The sequence below is a fragment of the Xyrauchen texanus genome, chromosome 38, assembly GCF_025860055.1.
Source record: "Xyrauchen texanus isolate HMW12.3.18 chromosome 38, RBS_HiC_50CHRs, whole genome shotgun sequence".
NCBI lineage: Eukaryota > Metazoa > Chordata > Actinopteri > Cypriniformes > Catostomidae > Xyrauchen > Xyrauchen texanus.
Genome location: NC_068313.1, coordinates 12,905,710 through 12,928,142, shown reverse-complemented (window position 1 = coordinate 12,928,142; position 22,433 = coordinate 12,905,710). Strand labels below are relative to the sequence as shown.

The 22,433-nt window shown below is 39.3% G+C and overlaps 2 protein-coding genes across 3 annotated transcripts in view; both read left to right on the top strand.

Annotated features, from left to right (window-relative positions):
* LOC127632068 (transmembrane protease serine 13-like) overlaps window positions 1-6,224 on the top strand; it is a 24,927-nt gene extending 18,703 nt beyond the window's left edge. The window contains exons 10-13 of the mRNA XM_052110545.1: window positions 16-114; window positions 1,736-1,878; window positions 5,360-5,515; window positions 5,649-6,224. Of these exons, the coding sequence (XP_051966505.1) occupies window positions 16-114; window positions 1,736-1,878; window positions 5,360-5,515; window positions 5,649-5,663 (413 nt within the window). The 3' untranslated portion in view covers window positions 5,664-6,224. The remainder of the gene's footprint in view (window positions 1-15; window positions 115-1,735; window positions 1,879-5,359; window positions 5,516-5,648) is intronic.
* Window positions 6,225-6,543: 319 nt separating this feature from the next.
* The window catches only part of LOC127632073 (FXYD domain-containing ion transport regulator 6-like), a 38,500-nt gene continuing 22,610 nt past the window's right edge, over window positions 6,544-22,433 (top strand). For both annotated transcript variants that reach the window (XM_052110551.1, XM_052110550.1), the window contains exon 1: window positions 6,544-6,803. The gene's annotated coding sequence lies outside the window, so the exon portion shown is untranslated. The remainder of the gene's footprint in view (window positions 6,804-22,433) is intronic.

Sequence of the window (22,433 nt, the reverse complement as noted above, 5' to 3'; positions counted from 1 at the left end):
CACATTTTCATACAGATACTGTGCAGCCTGTTTGTCTTCCTGGCTTTGACCAGAACTTTTCTGAAACATCAGAGTGCTGGACATCTGGCTTTGGGACAACAGAAGAAGGAGGAGGTACAGAGAGATAAGAAAGAAGCAAAGAATAATGACATAAATGATTAATACAAGAAGCGTCAAGTGGAAACTATCGTATCTAAAGCCAAATGCTTTTAAATACATCTAAATGTGAGGAATTAATGGGATAAAAAACATCTCAGTTACGTGGAGTGGGAAAGAGACGCACTGTATTCGCTATGGGACACAGTCTTAGTGTCACGTGGTCTGAATCCCTTATGCAATCACTGCAAATGTTTGGCTGATGGTGCTTAAGCGATGCCCCTATGGAGCTATGTCACAGGCTCCATAAATGCACTCACTTTCACGACATCGAGTCAGATTTTCTGCAGGAAGGCACGAGCCTTTGCAGCTCCTAGAGAATTTGGCCAGCTATGCAGCATCTTGTTCCCACTCAGGGAACCAGGGTTACATTCCACGTAACTGAGACGTTCCATTTCGTAGGAACTCAAGCTGCTTATTCATTATGGGAACGATATACAGTAGATTCACGCCATGCAGACAATAGTTGCCAACTGTCCCAGCCCATATGGCAAGCATGTAGTAGTGTACAAGCGAGCTAAAGCATCTGAATAAAAAGAAAGAATTAAGAGTTTACTCCTGTTCCAACAGAGAAAACCTGGGAAGCAGGAGTCAAACCCTCATCCAGATTATAAAATCTAACAAATTTATGTGAATAGGACCACTTGCCGCCATACAAATTTACTCGAAGGACGCACCTCTCGCCAAAGCACATGAGGACTGCAGTTCACTTCGAATGGGAGGGGAGATAGAGAAAGGCAGAGGCCACTCCTCCATTGCCTTATTCATGTGCATTCTCCCAGAACGACACAGAAAAAGACAATAGTGACAAATGGGACAATTTGTTCCCTTCCAATGACAAATTCTCTCATACAGTGTTTTTAATGGCGATGGCTCAAGACGCGAAAGGTATCTCTTTCGCACACTTTGTTTGGCAGAAAAGCTAGGCCTCGGAGCATGTTCAACGAGACTTGCTCTTTCGCTCAGGGGGAGGACGACAAAAACAAGGAAGAATCCTCTCAGACAACACCTCGTGGTGAGAAATTTTGAGCCTTGAAAAGCGCCACTGTCCCCATCGGACCCTCTATTTTTTAGAAAAATCAGATTACCTGGAGTATTCATCCTCGCTTCGACGTCCCTAGAAACAAGCATGGGCTTAGACAAAATCATGCACAGAAGAACAGAAAATCTGACTCGATGGCATGAAAGCGAGCGCCTTTATGGAGCCCATGACGTAGCTCCCTAAGGGCATATGTAGCTAGGCATAATGCTTTGAACTGACAGTCTTAGTCACCATTCACTTCACTTATTCACCGTTTCATTGAACACTAATGAAACGTGTATATGTTATGCAAGTGTAAATGAAAACATATATAAACAAACAAGTAAAGGAAAGCGCACACTAACAGATTCTTCTTAAATGTACCTAGACAGGAAAATACAATTGTGAAATTAAACAAACAGCATTCAATACAGTTAAAGAAACTCTGGTTTTAGCATAGACATTTCTCCACACCAGTGTTCTCAGTGTATGTTGTCTTTTGTGAAGCTTTTAAGCTGACCTGGACCTCTGAATTTTTGTTTTACTTTTCTCCATCAGGCCATGCCTCTACAAATCTCATGGGAGTGACAGTGAATATCATAGACTCGCGAGTTTGTAACAGCAGTCGGGTATACAATGGGGCCATCTCCAAGAATATGGTGTGTTCAGGAGATTTGAATGGGGGCCGAGACTCCTGTCAGGTGAGACTGCCCCAGCCAATCATTGTTTCCATCATATTAAACCACTAAATAACCCTCAGGCAAACAGCATTATTCACTGGTCTTGTCAAATGTTGGTTCGTCCCTTGACATTGATTTATTCAGGTGCCTAGGCCAATGCAATGTTATTGCTCATGGTGCTACATGAGGTTTAGCCATATGTTACTGGCAAATATGCCCATGCTCACAGCTCTCAAGGGGTGCGAATCAATAGTGCCTTGCAGAGTGGACTTAACAGGGTACTCCAAATTGTAGGGAGTGCGTATGATCTATCCAGAGGGCACTGTGATGAGGAAGGGAACAAGTGTATTGATATTTCACTTCACAATATGTGGACAAGGGAATTTAAAGTCTATTTATCTGTCATTCTGCACCACCTCAGTATTGCATGATGTTTGGCCAAAATAAATGGATTTTATTCAACATAATTGACCTCAGAAGTGGTTACTAGGCAATTGTGTGGAAGTATAAAGCAAACCATGATCTGTCAACATTACAATATAAAGAAGACACATACGTATTATAAATTAATCAAATCAAATTAATATTTAAATTAAACAGAAATGTATAAAAAAATTGGGGTTTTGAGTATGACATTTATATTCATTTATATGTAAACTCAGCAAAAAATAAATGTCCATTTTCATGACACTATATTTTAAAGATTATTTTTAAAAATCCAAATAACTTTACAGATCTTTATTGTAAAGGGTTTAAACAATGTTTTCCATGCTTGTTCAATGAAACATAAACAATTAATGAAATGCAAACCTGTAGAACGGCCATTAAAACACTAACAGCTTACTGACTGTAGGCCATTAAGGTCACAGTTATAAAAACTTAGAACACTAAAGAGAAACACCAAAATAAAGATGCCCAGGGTCCCTACTCATCTGCGTGAACATGCCTATATATTGAGGCATGAGGACTGCAGATGTGGCCAGGGCAATAAATTGCAATGTCCGTACTGTAAGACAGTACTACAGGGAGAGAGGAAGGACAGCCGATCATCCTTGTATAACAACACCTGCACAGGATCGGTGCATCCGAATATCACACCTGCAGGACAGGTACATGATAGCAACAACAACAACCAGAGTTACACCAGGAATACACAATCCCTCCATCAGTGCTCAGACTGTCCGCAATAGGTTGAGAGTTGTTGGACTGGGGGCTTGTAGGCCTGTTGTAAGGCAGGTCCTTGCCAGACATCACCGGCAACAATGTTGCCAATGGGCACAAACCCATTTAGACAGGACTGGCAAAAAGTGTCTTCGCTGACGAGTCGCGGTTTTGTCTCACCATGGGTGATGATTGGACTCTCTTTCATCATAGAAGGAATGAGCGTTACACTAAGGCTTGTACTCTGGAACAGGATCGATTTGGAGGTCCAGGGTCCGTCACAGACAACACAGCATCATCGGACTGAGCTTGTTGTCATTGCAGGCAATCTCAATGCTTTGCGTTACAGGGAAAACATCCACCTCCCTCATGCGGTATCCTCCTTGCAGGCTCATCCTGATATGATCCTCCAGCATGACAATGCCACCAGCCATACTGCTCATTCTGTGTATGATTTCCTGCAATACAGGAGTGTCAGTGTTATGCCATGGCCAGCAAAGAGCCCGGAGCACGTCATGGACATGTTGGATCACAGTGTGAGGGCTAGGGCCATTCCCCCCATAAATGTCCGGAAGCAAGAGCCTTGATGGAAGAGTGGGGTTACATGTTGAATCTATTATGTTCATACAAATATTTACACATGTTAAGTTTGCTGAAAATAAAAGCTGTTGAAAGTGAGAGGATGTTTTTTTTTTTTTACTGAGTTAATAATAAAATCTATATTTATATTAACATACTTAGAAGATTTTCTCAGCTCTGTAGGTCTATACAATGCAAGTGAATGGTGGCCAGAACTCTGAAGGTCCAAATATCAAATAAAAGCATCATAAAACTAATCCATAAGACTCCATGGTTTAATCAATGTCTTCTCAAGCAATCCATTCGGTCTTGGGTGAGCACTAACCAATATATAACACATTTTTCACTGTACATCTTGCCATCACAGTCTCTTAGTACGATCATGATTTCAATCTCTCATTACATTTCTTAGTTCTTGATGCATTCACAGAGCGCTAGATGACGATATAGGAAGTGTAATCGAGCTTGAAATCGTGATCGCCAAGGAGACTGCTGATGGCAAGATTTATAGTGAAATGTTTTGGTCTATTCTCATCCAAAACCTATTGGATCTCTTCAGAAGACATTTATTAAACCACTGGAGTCGTATGGATTACTTTTATGATGCCTTTGTTATATTTGGATCTTCAGAGTTCTGATCACCATTCACTTGCATTGTATGGACCAATAGAGCTGAAATATTCTTCTAAAGAGCTTCATTTGTGTTCTGCAGACAAAAGAAAGTCATGCACATCTGAGATGGCATGAAGGCGAGTAAATTATGAGAGAATTTTCATTTTTGGGTGAACTATTTATTTAAACATGATGCACCACCTTCATTTTTTTGACTCACAGTCAGCAGGGGGCAGTCAGACTGCATGGGTCTCGGACAAATTTTTTAAGTTTCAACCTTCAATTAACTTGAAAAGGTGTCATAAAAGAGCAATGTTTATGGCTGAAGACATTGAAAAACAGTGAAACGTGAGGAGCTCCAAAATTTTATTAATTAATCAGCATGGTTTGTAATTAAAAAGTCCTAATTTATATGTATGAAATTGTGATAATTTATATTACATTTCGATTTATTTACCGGAGTATATTGCTTCTTTATACTCAAAACATCTAATCTACACAAGTCAAGAGTTGCAAAGGAGTCATGACATGCCTTTTATATATTTCAATATGTTTCTTGAGGTTCACTTATAATCTTACAAGATTTTTTGCAAAAAAGAAAACAGTCATATATTTGTAAAACATGATCATTTTCCACTCTCATTCTGACCCTTGGCCTGAAACACTTGGATTTTGTACCACATCTCCTTTAAGACTTTACAGTCTCACTGCTCACAGCTACTGAGCAGGTCTACAGAAGTGATAAGGTAAAGTAGGCAATGATGTGATGTTGTGGAGATGGTCAGATACAAATGTCTACCACAGTGTGACATTACAATGTAGAAGAAGTAGAAAACAAGTTGTTTTGGCAGCTTTATTTCAACAAATGCTCTTATCGCAGAAAGGAGGAAGTTTTGAGTTCTGAAACATAATTTATTTTTATAGTACAATGAACTCTTATATGAAAAAGATCAAGGAAAATGTGAAATCCTCATGTCATGACACCTTTAAGACATTGCATGGCATTCCACATCTAGTAAAGTAAACTTAATCACTAATCACAATTAGTGTTTGCTATAATAAACATTTTGAAGTATCTTTCTTCTATAGTGCACATTGATCCAAAGTTCATGTTCCATTTGCTCTCTCTTTCCTTGTCTCTTGCCTGTAGGGCGACAGTGGAGGTCCATTGATGTGCAAGGGAGATAATGAACGCTGGTATCTGGTAGGAATTACGAGTTGGGGAGCAGGCTGTGGAGAAAGACTTAAACCAGGGGTATATAGCAAAGTGACCAGCCTTCTGCCCTGGATCTACAGCACAATGCAGGTGAGCTGGACAACATGGAGCCTCTCCATAGATACATTGACGTACATGCTATTTTACTGCCCATTTTAGGTGTACCATACAATCAATATTCTTTCTTAACCTTTCCATTTTTTGTACCATTTCAATTTATTAGCAAGAGAAGCCCTGATGCCTTTCTTTCGCATGGTGTGTCTATCCCTGAGTCTTTGAACAATGACAGTGGACACACAGATGAACAAACTGAAAGCTATGTGATGGATGGGACATGAACAACAGAACAATGCACTTTGACATGGGACAGTGTTGCAATACTGTAGCCCCAATCGGACACATATTTACAGACTTCATTTGATGATGTCGTTCCTACATTCTCCTTTGAAAATATATTATTAGATCATACATCCTGGGAAGGCAGAGTTTGGAAGGGGACCTTCCGCTTCCCTTCTTTGGCTGTGCTTTCCATTAGCTACCCTGATTCTTATCTTTAAACGTATACTGTAAGTTCACAGCACACTGCTGAATCTGAGCCTTTGTTGCCTCTTTAAATTAACAGGATCCTTGCACTGATTTTTACTACTGAAGTTTATTGGGATTATTGTTTATGAGTTTGCTGCTCTCTACAACAAATCTGTATTTAATAACCAAAAGGGTGTTCATTTTTATTTGAACATTGGTGTCTATGAATAAAGGTGAAATGTTATGTATGTGTTCAAGGGCATAGATTTTTTTTTACTTGCTTGTTATGATTATTGGGGGAAGGGGGACGGGTCTCCCCTACAAACACTTGAATATGCGAATATCATTGCCAAGAAACTGGTTGAATAAATCAGCACATAAAAGGTAAAAGGTGATGCGGTTATACTTTTAGACAATACTAGACTTACGAAAAAAGCTGCCAATACATTGATGATAAGACCAGACAAGCAACACGCGCGACCGACGCGTCTCTCATCTCGCGCGTAACGGGAACCGAGGGAGCGCGAGAGAGCTGACAAGGGCGCGCGCGACGAGGGAGGGGAGGGGAGGATACTGGGACAAGTCATCACAGTCAGTATTTCAATATCAGAAAAAGAGGTGAAGAACCTTGTTGGCTGGCATACACCGTCCAACGCTTTCATGCTCGTTTAAGCGGGATTTTATCAACTCATAACTTTTCATTAGATTTCAAACGCCATAAAAAATTATCCACTTAATAGAAAAGGGGTCGTGGACCTTAACAGTCGCGCGGATCCTGTCAATAGGAAACAGCTTTTGCCCCACTGTTGCCCATCCACTTGTTTTACAACTACCCTAAAGGAAACGAGACGAGGTAGGGCACGGTGTCACTTGTTGTCTAATTAGGGCGTGTGCTGTTGTTTTAAAGTCTTTGTGCTGTTGCATGCTTCCCCCACACCTTTATTTATAAATAGCGCATTTTGGACCGATACGTCAAGGCTCGCTTTTAATGACACCACAGTTTTTCATTCTGCACAGTGAGCCTAAATGATGCAAATATATTAAATACAAAATGGGCTGTGTACAGTATAGCAATAGATTGTAATCATTAATTTACATAGAACAAAAGTTGAGAGTTCTGGATTCAAAATAAGTCTGGCAAATGGTTTGTTTACAGATATTAAAGACTTGTTTAAATATGGAATGGTGTATTGAGAATGATACAGTGCGATATTATTGTTTCGCGAGGGTGTGTCCGAATTCCTTTGTGTGGTCTGCAAACAAAGTGCTATACCTTATGAAAGCTTTAAATGACACCAAATTGTATGTTACGTTTTAGGCTAGTCTTATGATAAAAAGACTTTAGCTTCCGTGTAACTGCATACATTTGGATGATCATAACGATACAAAAGAAATGTGCAAATATGCCTAAACAATGGAATTATTTGGCCGAAACGAGACCCATTTGACGGGGGAAATGATGGCGCGCGAGCGGATTAGAATTTAATTACGAAGAGGAACATGTATTGGCGCGTGAATAAAAGTGTGATGAAATGAGTCTTTATTATGCATGCTGAAGAAAATCCACAGGTTGGGAGGGGGTCTGTTGATGACCACGACACAACAGGTAGCGCGCAATCTTCTAATCGACAAATTATGATACAGGGGGAGTAGCCTAGAATTAAAGTGTATGTGCGTTTTCTTCGTTCCAAAAAAAAACAAAAAACAAAACAAAAAAAAAAACATGCATTTTTATCAATTTTTCCTGTGCCCCCAATGCATAAGGCTATACATTATTAGGATTATGTTATTACTTGTCATCACAGCTGAATTTCCGAACAATGGCTGATTGACTTAATTGACTTGATTGCAGGAATCGTATGCTCATTGCCATTTTCCAGACAATAATGGTCGACTATTAATTTCAGTTTCTGGGCTACGATCACTATCTTTTACAAAACTACAGCCAGCTTTCTGTACTAATATTTGGAATCACCTGTCGGAAACAGTTGCCATAGTAATATGCCTGCAACTCTGGTAGAGGCGCGTCTGGCAGCGCGCCAGTCAAAGCTTTGTTGTCATGGATACAATTGACCCTATTTGTGGTTGTGACGAAGCTTGAGGATGTCACTTGTGTCGTGCACAACAGTGTCGTGCGTCCAAGATATGCAATAATATGCTAATAAACACGGAGCTCTATGGACATGTTTCTCAAAGCAACACATTTTCCCTGAAATACAGATGGTGAGAATGACCAGTATGGGGTGTTTTTTTTTTTCATTTGACCAAAAGAGCACAGTTAAAGAGAGATAATTAGATGGAGAGACACACTGCTACAATTCTGGCAGAATGAATACACAATTTGTGCACTCTTATTACACATGAGGGTTCTCAGTCATCACCAGGCTCTGATGATGATTATATTCGCTCTCATTCATAGAGTGAGTCATATAAATGAGATCATATTCTCTTTGCTTCTAATATACTGTATGGTCTAGAAGCTACTAATTTCAAAGGGCTCTATGAAACAAAATGTACTAAATTCTGTTTTATCTTGTTCAATATTCTTAGTTTTTCATTTTATTAGATTTTTTTCTGGATTTTATGTTTATGGATTCATTTCAGTTTTTTCATCAAAAGTGTGCCTTATCAAATGTATTCATAAAACTTGAATCATAATTAAACTATGGATGTTGATTTAACACCTTAATTGAACCTAAAAAAATTTATAAAAAAAAAACGCAATTAGTCATACCCCTGAATTCCATAAAATGGAATTCTACAATCGGTGCAATTCAAGTTCTTTCTCAGTATCATTGGTTAATGCAATTATTTGTGATTTAAACACAATTAATTGCTGCCAGTCACACCTCTACCAGGGTGCAGTGATTTCAATTTTAAATTTAAATCGATTGAAAGACCGAAACTATATTTAAAATATAAATATAACAATTAATTTACAACATAACCTTGTGCCATTTTTGACAAATAAAGTGCATTAAAACAGAGCATCACAGTATAATTGCCCAGCAACATTGTAGTTATTTTATTTATTTTATCAAAGGGCTACACGACAGATGAAAACATGGATACATGTTACAATAAATAAATCAATCAATAAATAAAAATAGTGATTACTATGGAATTTGTATTTAATCATTCAGTTAATCTAATTTTGATAATTGAATTAATATGTATGCAATATACAATGATCTAAAAATGACAATGTGTAATCAATGTACTATTAACAACAGAAGTATGAATGTTATTCAACATGATAGATATTTAATAATTCATTTATTGATTTAATTATCATTTACTCAGTTTAATAATCAAAGTGCAAATCAATGGAAAAATACAACTTTATGGAGAATTACAGCCTCTCTCTGGATCTCTCTGTATGACTCTTTCTGTGAATGACCTTGAAGGAGATGTGTGTGTGTGTGTGTGTGTGTGTGTGTGTGTGTGTGTGTGTGTGTGTGTTGATACTAAAAGGATGATTTAATGTTTTAATAAGAACAGAGACAGGAACTTCCTGGTGTCCAAAAAAGGCAGATGATATATGTGCGTTAATTAGTGCTAGAAATTAGATGAAACACATGTATGTGGGTGGACATACATTTCTCCATCTTACAGGAATGTGTGTAACCAACGACTCTAGTAAGGGAAATCATTTAATATACTAATCAAATTAATGCAGAAAGTAACCATATGAAGAGATTACAGTATATTTTATACATATAAAATGAAATGGTCATGCTTTTGCCATCATTGAAGCAAGTTTGGGTCAAGGCTGAACAGCTAGAAGGGAGACAGAGAAGACGAAACTAGGGAAGCATATTATGATTTTATTGAATGAAGAGGTCATTAGAAATTTTGAAAAGTATAGGGACATGTCCCTGATGTGCACCCTTAGGGGTGCACCGATTGATTAGCCACCGATCGGAATTGGCCGATATTCGTCTTAAATCTGTGATCGCTGATCATGCCTAGATTTAGGGCCGATCTTTTTTGCAGCATGCAGGGAATCACACATGTCTCTTTTCTACTGCATGTGACGGTTCGACTCGACTCGCTTTACTTTTCTGAGCTTGCAATTCCACAGCAGTTTAGTGCCGCCTCAACGTGGGTAGGATTATAGGCTGATTGTCATAGTTGTGCCGCCTCAACTGCAGTGACATCATCTTAAACGCAACAGAAACATAACTGACCATAAACAATAACACAACCGCTAGCTGTTAGCTACTAGCTCATTGTGCTGCACAAAGCAGTTGTTGCATGATTTTACACAAGTGTAACAGTTCAATTGGCCTGGTTGATTTAGAAGCAAATTTTCCTGTAGCTGGTCAACTAAATAAAGTGAAGCTTTCAAGCAAAATATAGAGTTAACATAACAAAACGTACCATTCTCCATCGTGGACTCCAATAACGCCATAGGCCAAGTCCAGGGCACTCTCCCTCCCATTGCCATAGATAGTGTCCAGTGGTTGAACCAATTCCACTTTCTTCTGTTTGAACCACTCCGGCTGTTGTGGTCCTGATGGTTCTGTAGTCACTGAAAAAAAAATTGTTTTACGTTTCCCTACAGTACATTGTTGGTAGGTCCGGTGGTAGCCGTGTGCGGCCAACAGTTGAGACACTTCCAGAAAGACTTTTTCATTTCACGTCGTTTCGTTCGTTGCTAACGAGAGGAACGTCTGCACCTCATTTATTGACCACGGCGTGGTTTTGCGCAAAGGCATTTATTTTTACAATTCGAAAGTCATGTGAACAAATGATACTGCTATCGCTGTTGCTAACTTTAAAATTAGCTGGTTGATGTCCTTGGTTGCAAATCCAGTGACGCCGGTAGTCGCGATTCTCTCTGACCAATCAGTGATCTGCAGGATTTTGACATTACATTAAGTATCGGCTCGGCTCGCTTGGACCGAAGTTGTTCTAAAAAAAAGTACCAGGTACTATCCGCAGTAGAAAAGCCCCAAAAAGCGAGCAGAGTCGAGTTGAGTCGAGCTGTACCGTGCAGTGGAAAAGCCCCAATACACTGCTACTCTATGAATGAGTGCTTGTTCAGCCCTTGATGCATAACAGAATGGTCTTTGGAGTGTGAGTTGTTGGCAATTGTAAGCATACATGAATTTAAACTTTTGGACATGCTGTAATTCAGATGAATATGCCGGTTTGGTTTTAAAAATGTGTAAGAATTACAGGTGTATGAATATGAAGCTGCATATTTTCTAGAGTCGTTATGGCAGTAATTCTGACTAGCTGCACAGTGAGCACGGAGAGGATAAAGAGGCTGCTAACGGGTATAAAAAGCAAATTAAAAACCACAAATAAACATGTAAATACATGATACATGATGATAGTCGCGACAATCAGATGTTGTGTTGAGCTATAGAGACTGTTTGAGTGATCATGATCACGTTTAGCTTCACTCCATTCAACATGAGCACTCTCTGTGTCAAACATACGTGCTCTGCAGCTGCTCTCACTATCTCATCAGTCACTTATCCCAGTACTATTCAATGAGGATCCCAATTAATATTAGTCACAATACCACTAATCACAGATGTAACTGTTTAACCTTCAATTACAGCAGCACGCCTTCACGCATTTGCTTAATTCGTGATTTGTGTTACAACAAGATCCCAAAGACAGTAAACAAATCATATATATTAATGATTTCTCACTGGAGCAGTTTTAAAGCTTGTAATGGATCTATTTTTCTTATTAATCAATGTTAGTTAATAAAAATACAATTGTTCATTGTTAGTTCATTATATTTCATAGTGCATTAATGTTACTAATACAAGTTTTGATTTAAATATGTATTAGTATAAGTTGTATCTAACATTAAGTTAATTAGTACATGTTAACTACAGTAATGTTGTTAAATAATATTAACAAATTGAACCTTTTTGTAAAGTGTTACTGTCATTTTACAGTGTGGGGCATAAACATAACTGCAGCATATAACTTGCAAAAGTGTGGCGAAGGGCACTTTGGTATCGTATCGGCCGATCTTAGTGTTAAAAAAATAGGAGATCGTATCGGCCTCAAATTTCCTGATCGGTGCACCACTAGTGCTTAATATGCAGTTTTTGCCTCTAATTTCACATAGCTACAGATATTTTTCAATTTAGGCCAGTTTGGCCTGTAAAAGAGAAATTAAACATATTTTTGATGAACTCTTTCATTCTTTCTTTTCTGTTGCTTGAACAAAGAAAAAAATCGGCAATCATGGCACATTTGCTTGTAAAAAATCGGCAATCATTATCGGCCCATTTGCTTGTAAAAAATCGGCAATCGGAATCGGCCATGAAAAATCACGGTGCATCCCTACACACCCTTCTCTGCAACGTTTTCATCTTGTTTCAGTGGTGATCTGGATCTACAGGTACATAATTTGTTTTAACTAAATTTCAACTGGCAACAGCCATATTCAGATGGGACTAGTTTTCCCTTGGGCATTAGGAACACTTTGTGATTTGACATTGAATGTCTTTTCTTTTCTTACACAGCTTTAGTAAAAATGACAGAGCAACTTATCTACTTTTTTGCACTGACTCTGGGGACCACTGCAAAATCTAATCCCATCCGAATAGGAATGTCCATGACTGCTTTATATTATGTTTTCACAACGGTTTTCATCATTTATTTTTCTCCTCATTTTCCTTTGTCGAATATCATAACTAAACCTTAATGTGTTGTTGAGCTCCCTAGTTCAAATTCATTATGAATTTAGACCTTTTTGCCAACTGGCATGCTATTTGATTTAGAAGGAAGATTTTAAAATAGTATTTTAGAGTAAGTTTCTCTCTTTTTAAACATTATAAGATGTTTAACTAAAATTCCATAACATTTTGCATAAATGTGATTAAACGATATTTGAAAATGTGATACATTACCACTTAATATTAGGTGGCCTTAACTACTATGTACTTAACCATTTGATACAATATACTTATTATGTACATACATGTTGTTGCAATGTATTAAGACGTGGGTAGGGTAGCCAAAAACTTTACTCAAGTAAAAGTACAATTACTTAAAAAAAATCAATTACTCAAGTAGAAGTAAAAGTAATGATGTTAAAAATGACTCGAGTAAGAATAAGAATGTATCCAATAAAAAGAATACTCTAGTGAGCAACTAGATACTTTCACATATAACACAATGGATGTTTACTCTCCTGTATTCAAGTACATGATACACATTTAACATGCATTACAGAATGATTACATTTACATTTATTCATTTGGCAGACGCTTTTATCCAAAGCGACTTACAAAAGAGGAAAACATAAGTGAATGTTTCATTAAAGACCAAACGTGCTGCTGAATTCTGGATCATTTGCAGAGGTCTAATTGCACATGCAGGAAGGCCTGCAATGAGAGCTTTACAGTAGTCCAGTCTAGTTATGACAAGTGACTGAACGAGCAGTTGTGTGGCATGTAGAGAGAGGAATGGTCTTATCTTCCTGATATTGTAGAGTGTAAATCTACATTATCTTGTAGTCTTTGAGATGTGTTCTGTGAAATTTAGCTCATCATCAATGGTTACCCCTAGATTTCTGACCGTTTTGGAAGGCGACACTGTAGTTGGACCCAGCTGCTCGGTGATGTTGTGTTCAACAGCAGGGTTGGCTGGAAAGACAAGGAGTTCAGTCTTGGCTGGGCTGGGCTGAGTTGCAGGTGGTGTTCCTTCATCCAGGCTGAGATGTCTGCCAGACAGGCAGTGATTCGAGCGGTCACTGTGGTGTCGTTGGGCTGGAAAGACAAGTAGAGTTGCGTGTCATCACCATAGCAGTGGTAAGAAAAACCATGTGACTGAATGATGGGTCCTAATGACGTTGTGTATATGGAGAAGAGAAGTGGCCCAAGCACTGATCCCTGAGGTACCCCAGTAAGTAACTGATGTGGCTTGGATACCTCCCCTCTCCAGGCTACCTCGAAGGACCTATCTGAGAGATAGGAGTTGAACCAGCCAAGCACAGTTCCGGTGATGCCCAGTTTAGAGAGGGTTGAGAGTAGCATATGATGGTTGACTGTGTCAAAGGCAGCCGAAAGGTCCAGCAGAATCTTTCAGCTTTCACCTGTCTCAGTGACTCCGTGACAGACAGCAGGGCAGTCTCAGTGGAGTGTCCACTTTTGAAGCCTGGCTGATTGTCATCCAGCAGCTTGTTCTGTGAGAGATAGGCAGAGATCTGATTGAAAACTGCCCTTTCAAGTGTTTTTGCCATGAATGGGATGAGAGACTGGTCTGTAGTGTTCTATCTGTGTGGGGTTAAATGCAAGTTTTTTCAGCAGCGGGGTTACTCGAGCCTGCTTAAATGTAGTGGGAAAAGTAACTGCAAGAATAGATGTGTTAATTATGTGTGTAAGTGCAGGTAGGATGGACGGAGAGATAGCCTGGAGAAGGTGTGATGGAATGGGGTCAAGGGAACAGGTGGTTGGAGAGGAGGAGTTTAGAGACCTCAGTGTCAGTTAAAGGAGAGCAAATAGAGAAAGAAGAGTTGCATACAGGAGGTGGGTGTTTGACAGGGTGTGGTGCTGTGAATGTATTGCTGATGGCTGTAACCTTATTAGTAAAAAATGTGGCGAAGATATTTGCTATCAGTGATGTGTCAGGTGGTGGAGGGGGAGGGCAGAGAAGTGTGTTGAATGTTCTAAACAAGCTACGAGTGCCTGTGGTGCTGTTGATCTTGGTCTGGTAATATGAAGTTTTTGCAGCTTTAACGTTATCTGAAAAAGTTGCAAGCTGAAGCTGATATTTACCTAGATCGGCTGGATCTTTAGATTTTCGCCATCTCCTCTCAGCTGCCCTGAGATCAGTCCGATGTTCACGAAGGACGTCAGACAGCCAGGGGCTGGGTGGTGTAGTACGTGCTGATCTAGAGGAGAGAGGAAAGATGTTGTCTAGACAGGTTTTTAAAGTAGAGCTAAGTATGTCTGTGTGTTTACATCAAGAAAATACATTTATTGTGGGAAGCGAGACAGAGACATCAGTGGAAAGGTGAGAGGGAACGGCGAAAGGAAACCAAAGGTGGAGTCGGTTTTACTATGGATGGGATAATCATGTTGAATTGAACAAAGTAGTTATCAGAGACATGTAAAGGTGTAACAAGAATATTTGAGGTGGTACAGTTACGTGTAAAAATGAGGTCCAGCTGGTTGCCCGATCTGTGAGTTGCTGTGGTGTGTAGTCTTTCCAAGTCAAATGAGGCCAGAAGAGTATTCAGTTCAATGGCCTGGGGCTTGTCTTGGTGTATGTTGAAATCACCAAGAACCACAAGTGGCCTTCCATCCTCTGGCAAGGAGGACTGCAGGACATCCAACTCCTCAAGAAAGCTTGTCAGCTGACCTGGTTATTAATAATAATAATGTTAATAATGGAAATTGTCATCATTCACCACCATGCTGTTCCAAACACATTTGAATTCTTTCTTCCATGCATCAAATTAAAAGATAAGTAATGTTATACTTAATGTAATAAAGAGTGAAGTAAAGTTTGTTTTGCACACTTGCTGCTGTAGTGTTCTGTTGAATGTGACCCGAGTGATGATGTGCAGCTTTGAAGTTTTGCTGTCGTAAGTTTTGAATTTATTAACACTTATTAAAATAAAACCATTAATGCAACGACAGGAGCGCTACCCATTGTAATGAAATAAAAGTACAAATTTAAAGTACTTTCATTTAATTACATTTGTAGTTAAACAAACGGTGCCACAAACTCAACCCTTTTCCAAAAACCTTACTCTAACTCTAACCCCTAATCCTAACCCTAACCCTATCCTTAGTCCTAAACCTACACATACCTCAACCTCAGTAGCAGCAAATGTGAGTATTTAGCAGAATAACATGTAGTTATGCAGTAAATACATAGTCTGGTATGTATTTAATGTTCTTACATAGTAGTTAAGGCCACCTAATATGAAGTGTGACCCTACTTTATTTATTTATTAAGAACTTGACCTTCCATAAAGGCCACATCCTAACAGTATACTCACCCATCTTTGTAAATCCAATACCGTCAGAACCATTACATGAAATCACAGATGTTCTGTGTATATAACTATAACTCGCATGTCATTTCCTGCAAGGTGAAAAAGCTTAAATACAGGCAGCGGTTTACAGAACATAGCGGTGGTCACTACAGACAGACAATGAACACTTAGTCTTACTCTCTTCTCTGTTTTTACTGGCACAGATATGGATACTCAAGTGGTAAATGGTTTCTAGTCATATCTCTGACTGCTTGTCATTGGGGGCAGTGGAATGAAACGGAGGATCTGTCAGACTGTGTCTGCTGTTTACAATATGCCCACACTGCTCTGTTATGACACATGATTGAATGTCTGTAATAGCCGTTAGTCCTCCGGGTAGAGTCTTGGATGTGTGTTTTTGGTTTATTTCTGACCCTAGTGCTTCAGACAAGCAACATACTCTCATATCAGTGAGAGGATTAAACTAGTGCAAGAAAATGTGAAGGTTGTAATAAGGTACAGAGGTCAAGCTCCAATTTATTTATTTATGAGACATTTATTTCCAGAGAGTTAATAAATCTATCATTGAGGCATTCCAACTACTCCTGCTCCTTGTGCATTTACTTTCTCTGTTGGCCATTGAGCTGATATTGTCCATTAGTCAACAGCAGTGCTTCTAGAATGTGTGACATGCTGATAAGACTGGAGCGCTTAAAACAGGCCGAGATAAGAGAGGTATTTACCAATCTACACTGTGTTAACATTATCATAAATAAGCTAGTCCTAGCTACAGCTATGGAAAAAGACATAAGAGGTTTATCCGAAATGAAACTTTGTCTCAAGGATGGCTTGTATGTTGGAGCCATTACTGGAAGACATTGGAATAGATTTCCATGTCTTTTAAAATATGATACAATTATTTACTGTATATTTTACAGTTAATACTCGTTAATCAATTAATATTTATTCTGTAGTATTTTAACAGTCTTTTACAGTTGAAATTACAGAAATGTTTTACTGTGTTGAGTTAAAAACAGGCAAAAAATAAAATGTAAAAAATAATTTAAATAAAAGCAACATTTTGGTAGTTTTTTTAATTATTATAATTTTTATAACCCATTAAAATGTAAGGGTAATGTATGTGAAGATGCTAATTGCCCTAAAAGGTGTTAGTGAAGCCAAAAGGGGGTGCTCACCCTGCGGTCTGTGTGGGTCCTAATGCCCCAGTATAGTAACGGGGTCACAATACTGTAAAAAAGGCACTGTCCTTCGGATGAGATGTTAAACCAAGGTCCTGACTCTCTTTGGTCATTAAAAATCCCAGGACACTTCTTGTAAAGAGTACAGTAGGTACAGTACCGAGAACAGTAACCCTGGTGTCCTGGCCAAATTCCCCCCATGGCTTCTTATCAGTCACGGCCTGCTAATAATCCCCTTCCATGAACTGGGTCTATAAGTCTACTCTCTCCTCTCCATCAGTAGCTGGTGTGTGGTGAGCGTACTGGTGCAACATGGCTGCCGTTGCATCCTCCAGGTGGATGCTGCACACTTGTGGTGGTTGAGGAGAGTCACCCTATTCTATGTAAAGTGCTTTGAGCGTCTAGAAAAGCAAGGTTTAAAACTTGCACATTAGGATCAGTTGTCATTATAGATAGGACAGAGGACTAATCTACGCTGGTCTGATTGGCCATTGAAGTTTCAATGTAGTTATTGGTTAGAATACTCAACCGCTGCAAAAATATGTTGTAAATAGAAACCATTGATGCAACAGGAGCAGACTTAAATTAAACGCTTTAATCATCAGTTTTTACGGTTACTTAATCGTGGCAGCCGTAATTATAATTACGCGATTAGTTTTTTCGATTAATTGTGCAGCCCTACCAGACAGTCTTTTACAGTTTTTGATTACTCTGCTGTTCCTATGACTAAAATGTCCAACAGAACTTCAATGCTGTATAGCATGCAAAAGACACAAGTGAGGAAAGAGAGCCGGCGCGCTGGTCAAGCTCCGACAATGTAGCTTTCATAATGCGCTGCCAAGAATCCATCTAGCGAATCTCTGCTATCTTCCTAACAAAATGGATGAATTAATTCTCCTCAGCAGCAAAAATAAAGACTTTGCAAATTCTGCTGCATTGTGCTTCACGGAAACCTGGCTGAGTGTAGCCATTCCAGACAGCGCATTGTGTAGGGCTCACAGTTTAGGAGCGGGTTTGGTTATTAGCAATAATTAATAATTATCATAGATAGTCATTAATTATTAAAATCAATAGAACATTGATTAGAATCAATGTTAGCTTTTTTAATCCTTCAAATCAACAATCATCAAATTTAATAGAATATTAATTATAATCAAAGATAATAATTAATTATTCAAATTAATTAAACATTAATTAGACTTAAATCTAGCTTATTGATCCTTCAAATTCAACAACCATCAAAGATTATTGTCAATTATCAAAATCAATAGAATATTAATTAGGATTAATGTAGACGGGGCACCACCCTGGAATCAAGGACTAATAACCAGACAGTATAACAGTCTCAATGTTAGATTGTTCTCTTAGGAAAATTGATGTCCGTAGATCATCAAGATTAAAAAGGGAACAACGAAGGGTTGAATTCGAGCACTGACATCCCCTGCCAACCTTTGAAACATGTGTATGCAAAACAAACCAAACACTTCTCTTTTAATTATAATGAAGTTTTTTGAAAATATAATATCAATTAATAATCAATACAATGCAGTCAATAAACTTCCGACATTCAACTAAAAACTAAACAGTGACGTGATTAGATATTGTAACCAAAATAAGCCTATAACACATGAGAGGATGGTATGTGTGTGTGTGTGTGTGTGTGTGTGTGTGTGTGTGTGTGTGTGTGTGTGTGTGTGTGTGTGTGTGTGTGAGAGGAGTGACATACATGAAATGGCAGATGTGACTCTCGTGGATAGAACGTCACGTGAGATTTCCGGCCAGAGAGTATAGCCACGAATGTGGGCGGAGAGAAGCCGGTTAATGGCGTCTGCCCGTGTGCGGCATGTCTTTCGCTTGTACGACTTGTTTGTGTGTGTGTGTGTGTGTGTGTGGTTAGTACGACAGAGAGAGAGAGAGTGAAAGTGGCAGCGCCGAAGCCGGTTTCGCGATCGTGGGCGAGAAGGTAACTGTTATGGATAAACACAGTATGCCGGTCTCATCCGCGATGGCGTAAATACGCAACAGTCCAACGTGGTTGGATTACAACACAGCAAACTCTCTTTTGTGATAACAGTTTGTTACATCAATAGCTTGAGTATTATTAGCAACAAATGAGCGGACTCTGCGGTCCGTAAACTGTACAAACAATAAACTTGATCCACAAGAATAACACACCTAAATATCCTATCTTTGCCCAGACGTAACCTCTTACTTGAATCGCGTGGGAACGCATGTAGAACATGTGTTCATCCGTCGTTCGACTCCGACTTGGTTCCTTGAGGCTCGGGTGATGACGGGAGGCCATTTCCATGCTCTGTCGGCGGGCGGTACGGCTGCTGATTCTCGGCGGGCTGCCGGAATAATCAGCGACGTCAACTTGATTGAAGAGGGAAGGGAAATCTTCTTCACTTCTGTAGGCAAACGGATGATACTCTGCGGTTTCCTTCGGATCCGTTAAAGTGTTCGGTGGAACACAATGTAATCTCAACTCGTCCAGCGAGATGGAGATTGTATGGCCGCAGTATCAAGTTGCACGTTACTTCCTTGTGCAACGAGGCAACACCTGAGAGCAGCGATGAGCCACGTCTACATATGGCACACGAAGTCACTGGAAGTGAAGTACAGCTGATTTTCGAAGTATTTCTACTCTTGATGACATCATAGTTGAGGTGCGTTCTGTTGAGTGCCTAATCCAATAGGAGTTGAGAGTTCGATCCTTTGGAATTTCACACAGTTGTAAAGTGAGCAAGGCTTCTTGGGATTTGTAGTCTGTTTTGTAATCCCTTTGTTTGATTTTGGCACGGTTTTTATCAGTAAGATTCAGTGGCGGCTGGTGATAATTTTTTTTTTTTGGGAGGGCGCTTTTTTGTGGGCGAAAATAAATACAAAGCAGTACCAAAAAGCATGTTGACTACTTGAACATAAATTTTGCTCTCCTTTCTTTCTGGCCAGCAAATTTCTCAATGACTCTCTGATTAAAATCAGTCATCTCAGTAACAAGTCTCTTTTCCATGGAGAGCAATGCCAGTGCATTCAGCCTCTCCTGGGTCATTGTGTTTCTGAGAAAAGTTTTTACTCTTTTCAAGGTTGAGAAGCACCTCTCAGCTTCAGCCGTGGTCATGGGTGTGGTAATGAGAACTTTTAGGAGAGTCACAGTTTTGGAAAAGACTTCTTCGAGATTATTCTCCATAAACTTTGATTTGATTTGATTTGATTTGAAACAGCTGGAATAGGTCCACAGCACCACGGCAGGCTTTGAATTCTTCCTTGCTGTAGATGAGACTGAGCTCTGTCTTCAGCTTGCTTCCACTGAGCATCGGGAACGCTTTCATTGTGCTGCTCAATGCATCTTCAGGAAAGGTATCCAAACCTGTCCCCCTGCAACAAGGTGGCACAGACAAGGTGGTCTGTGAAGGAGAAACGCTCCCTAGTGTGTCCCAGGATGGTGTCACAGACCTATAGAGTTATATATATATATATATATATATATATATATATATATATATATATATATATATATATATATATGTAAATGTAAGGTAGTAACCTGGAGTAGGCCACTAGTTGTCACAGTTGCAATGACTTTCAAAATAAAAATAGAGCCATTTGAGTTTGTGTCCCATACAAGACAGTAGTTTTTGGTGGCTTCATATTTCAATTGATAATTTATTTTTATGTTTCCAATTTATTATTTTTGGGATGCTGTTGTATAATATTAAAATTATGATTTTTTTTAAGGATTTATATCAAACAAAAATTTTTTTCTTGAGTCTGTAGAATATGATATGTGGGAAGGACATCTCTGCAGCACAACAATGTAAAATGGTATTTAGATTAACTTCTATAACAAACTCAACTCTGCTGCAATCCTTTCACACGCTTCTTAATTGAGCGCCCGGTGCTTCTTTAATGGCCGAGAACCACTGCTTTCCTCACCAATGTTTTTTTTGAACAGCGAATGCCTTGTCAAAGGTTTTTTTGTAAATCAATGACAGAGTTTGGTTTAACTGCTGCCTTTATCTCTGCGAAAGTGATCAGCCTAGCAAGGTTTTGGCGGAGTCACCTGCGCACTCGCAAAGCATATAGCGTAAAGTTGAATGACAGGTGACGAGAACCAATCAGATTGGATAAAATAACATGTATCCAATTCTGATTCGCCAGGGACGCAGCGACCTGTGCCCGGAGGAGAATCTTTAAGCAACCAAATAGTCCCCAGCTTCAGGTCACATGCTGCCCGAAAATTTAAGGACTCAGATAGACATCCATTTGTCCGGCGTCCCTCGTCCATGAAACCGCATGAAACATATTGAAAAACATAGAAAATAGTTAACCGATTAAAGACAGCTTTTATTAAATGCTGAGGCTCTTACTACCAGCCTGCACATCGTACGAGTAAACAATTTTATTTTTTTATTTTATTTCATTTTTATATCATTTTTGTATTCATGTATATTTCTGGATTTTTTATGGGGGCGGCACCCCAGCGCCCTCTATTGACAAGCCGCCACTGGTAAGATTTATGACTTAAAGAATCAGTGAGGCTTTACGACTGTGTTAAGCCAGCTTTGTCTTGTACTGAATACATGAGTCCCAACAATTGCATCTACCGGGCTCCCGGCTGTTCAGAGCGGATCGCATCACAGAGTTAACAGGAAAACAAGAGACGGTGGAATGTGATTTTACATCAACGAATATTGGTGTACAGATGTAACAGTGCTGAAGAAGATGTGCTGCCTTAATTTAGAGGCGCTCTTCATAAACTGCAAACCTTTCTACTCGCCGCGGGAGTTTTCCTAATTTATTTTGGTGAGTGTTTATACCCCTCCACAAGTGTGTGTGAGCGCAGGACTGCAACAGCTGGCTGATCAGATCAAAGAGACGGACAACAACACCCGGACTCTCTTATTATTATTTTTGGATATTTTAACTAGGAAAATCTCACACGTGAACTCCCCAAATACAGACGGCACATTACATGCACAACCAGAGACAGCAATACACTGGATAACTGCTACACAGCAATAAAGGGTACATATCGCTCTGTCCCTCGAGCAGCTTTGAGACTCTCCGATTACTGTTTGGTTCGTCTTCTTCCGACCTACAGGCAGAAACTAAAATAAGCTAAAGCTGTACAAAAAGTTGAACAATTGTACAAAAAGTTGAACAATAAAGCAGAGCTGGAACTAGAAGCCTGTTTTGACTGCACTGATTGGAGCATTGTAACGCAGTTCAATGGAAAGGAGGAGGTGAGGACCGGCTTGACGACATAAATAATATTTTAATGATTAACTTAAACCAAAGACAAACACACACACATGAC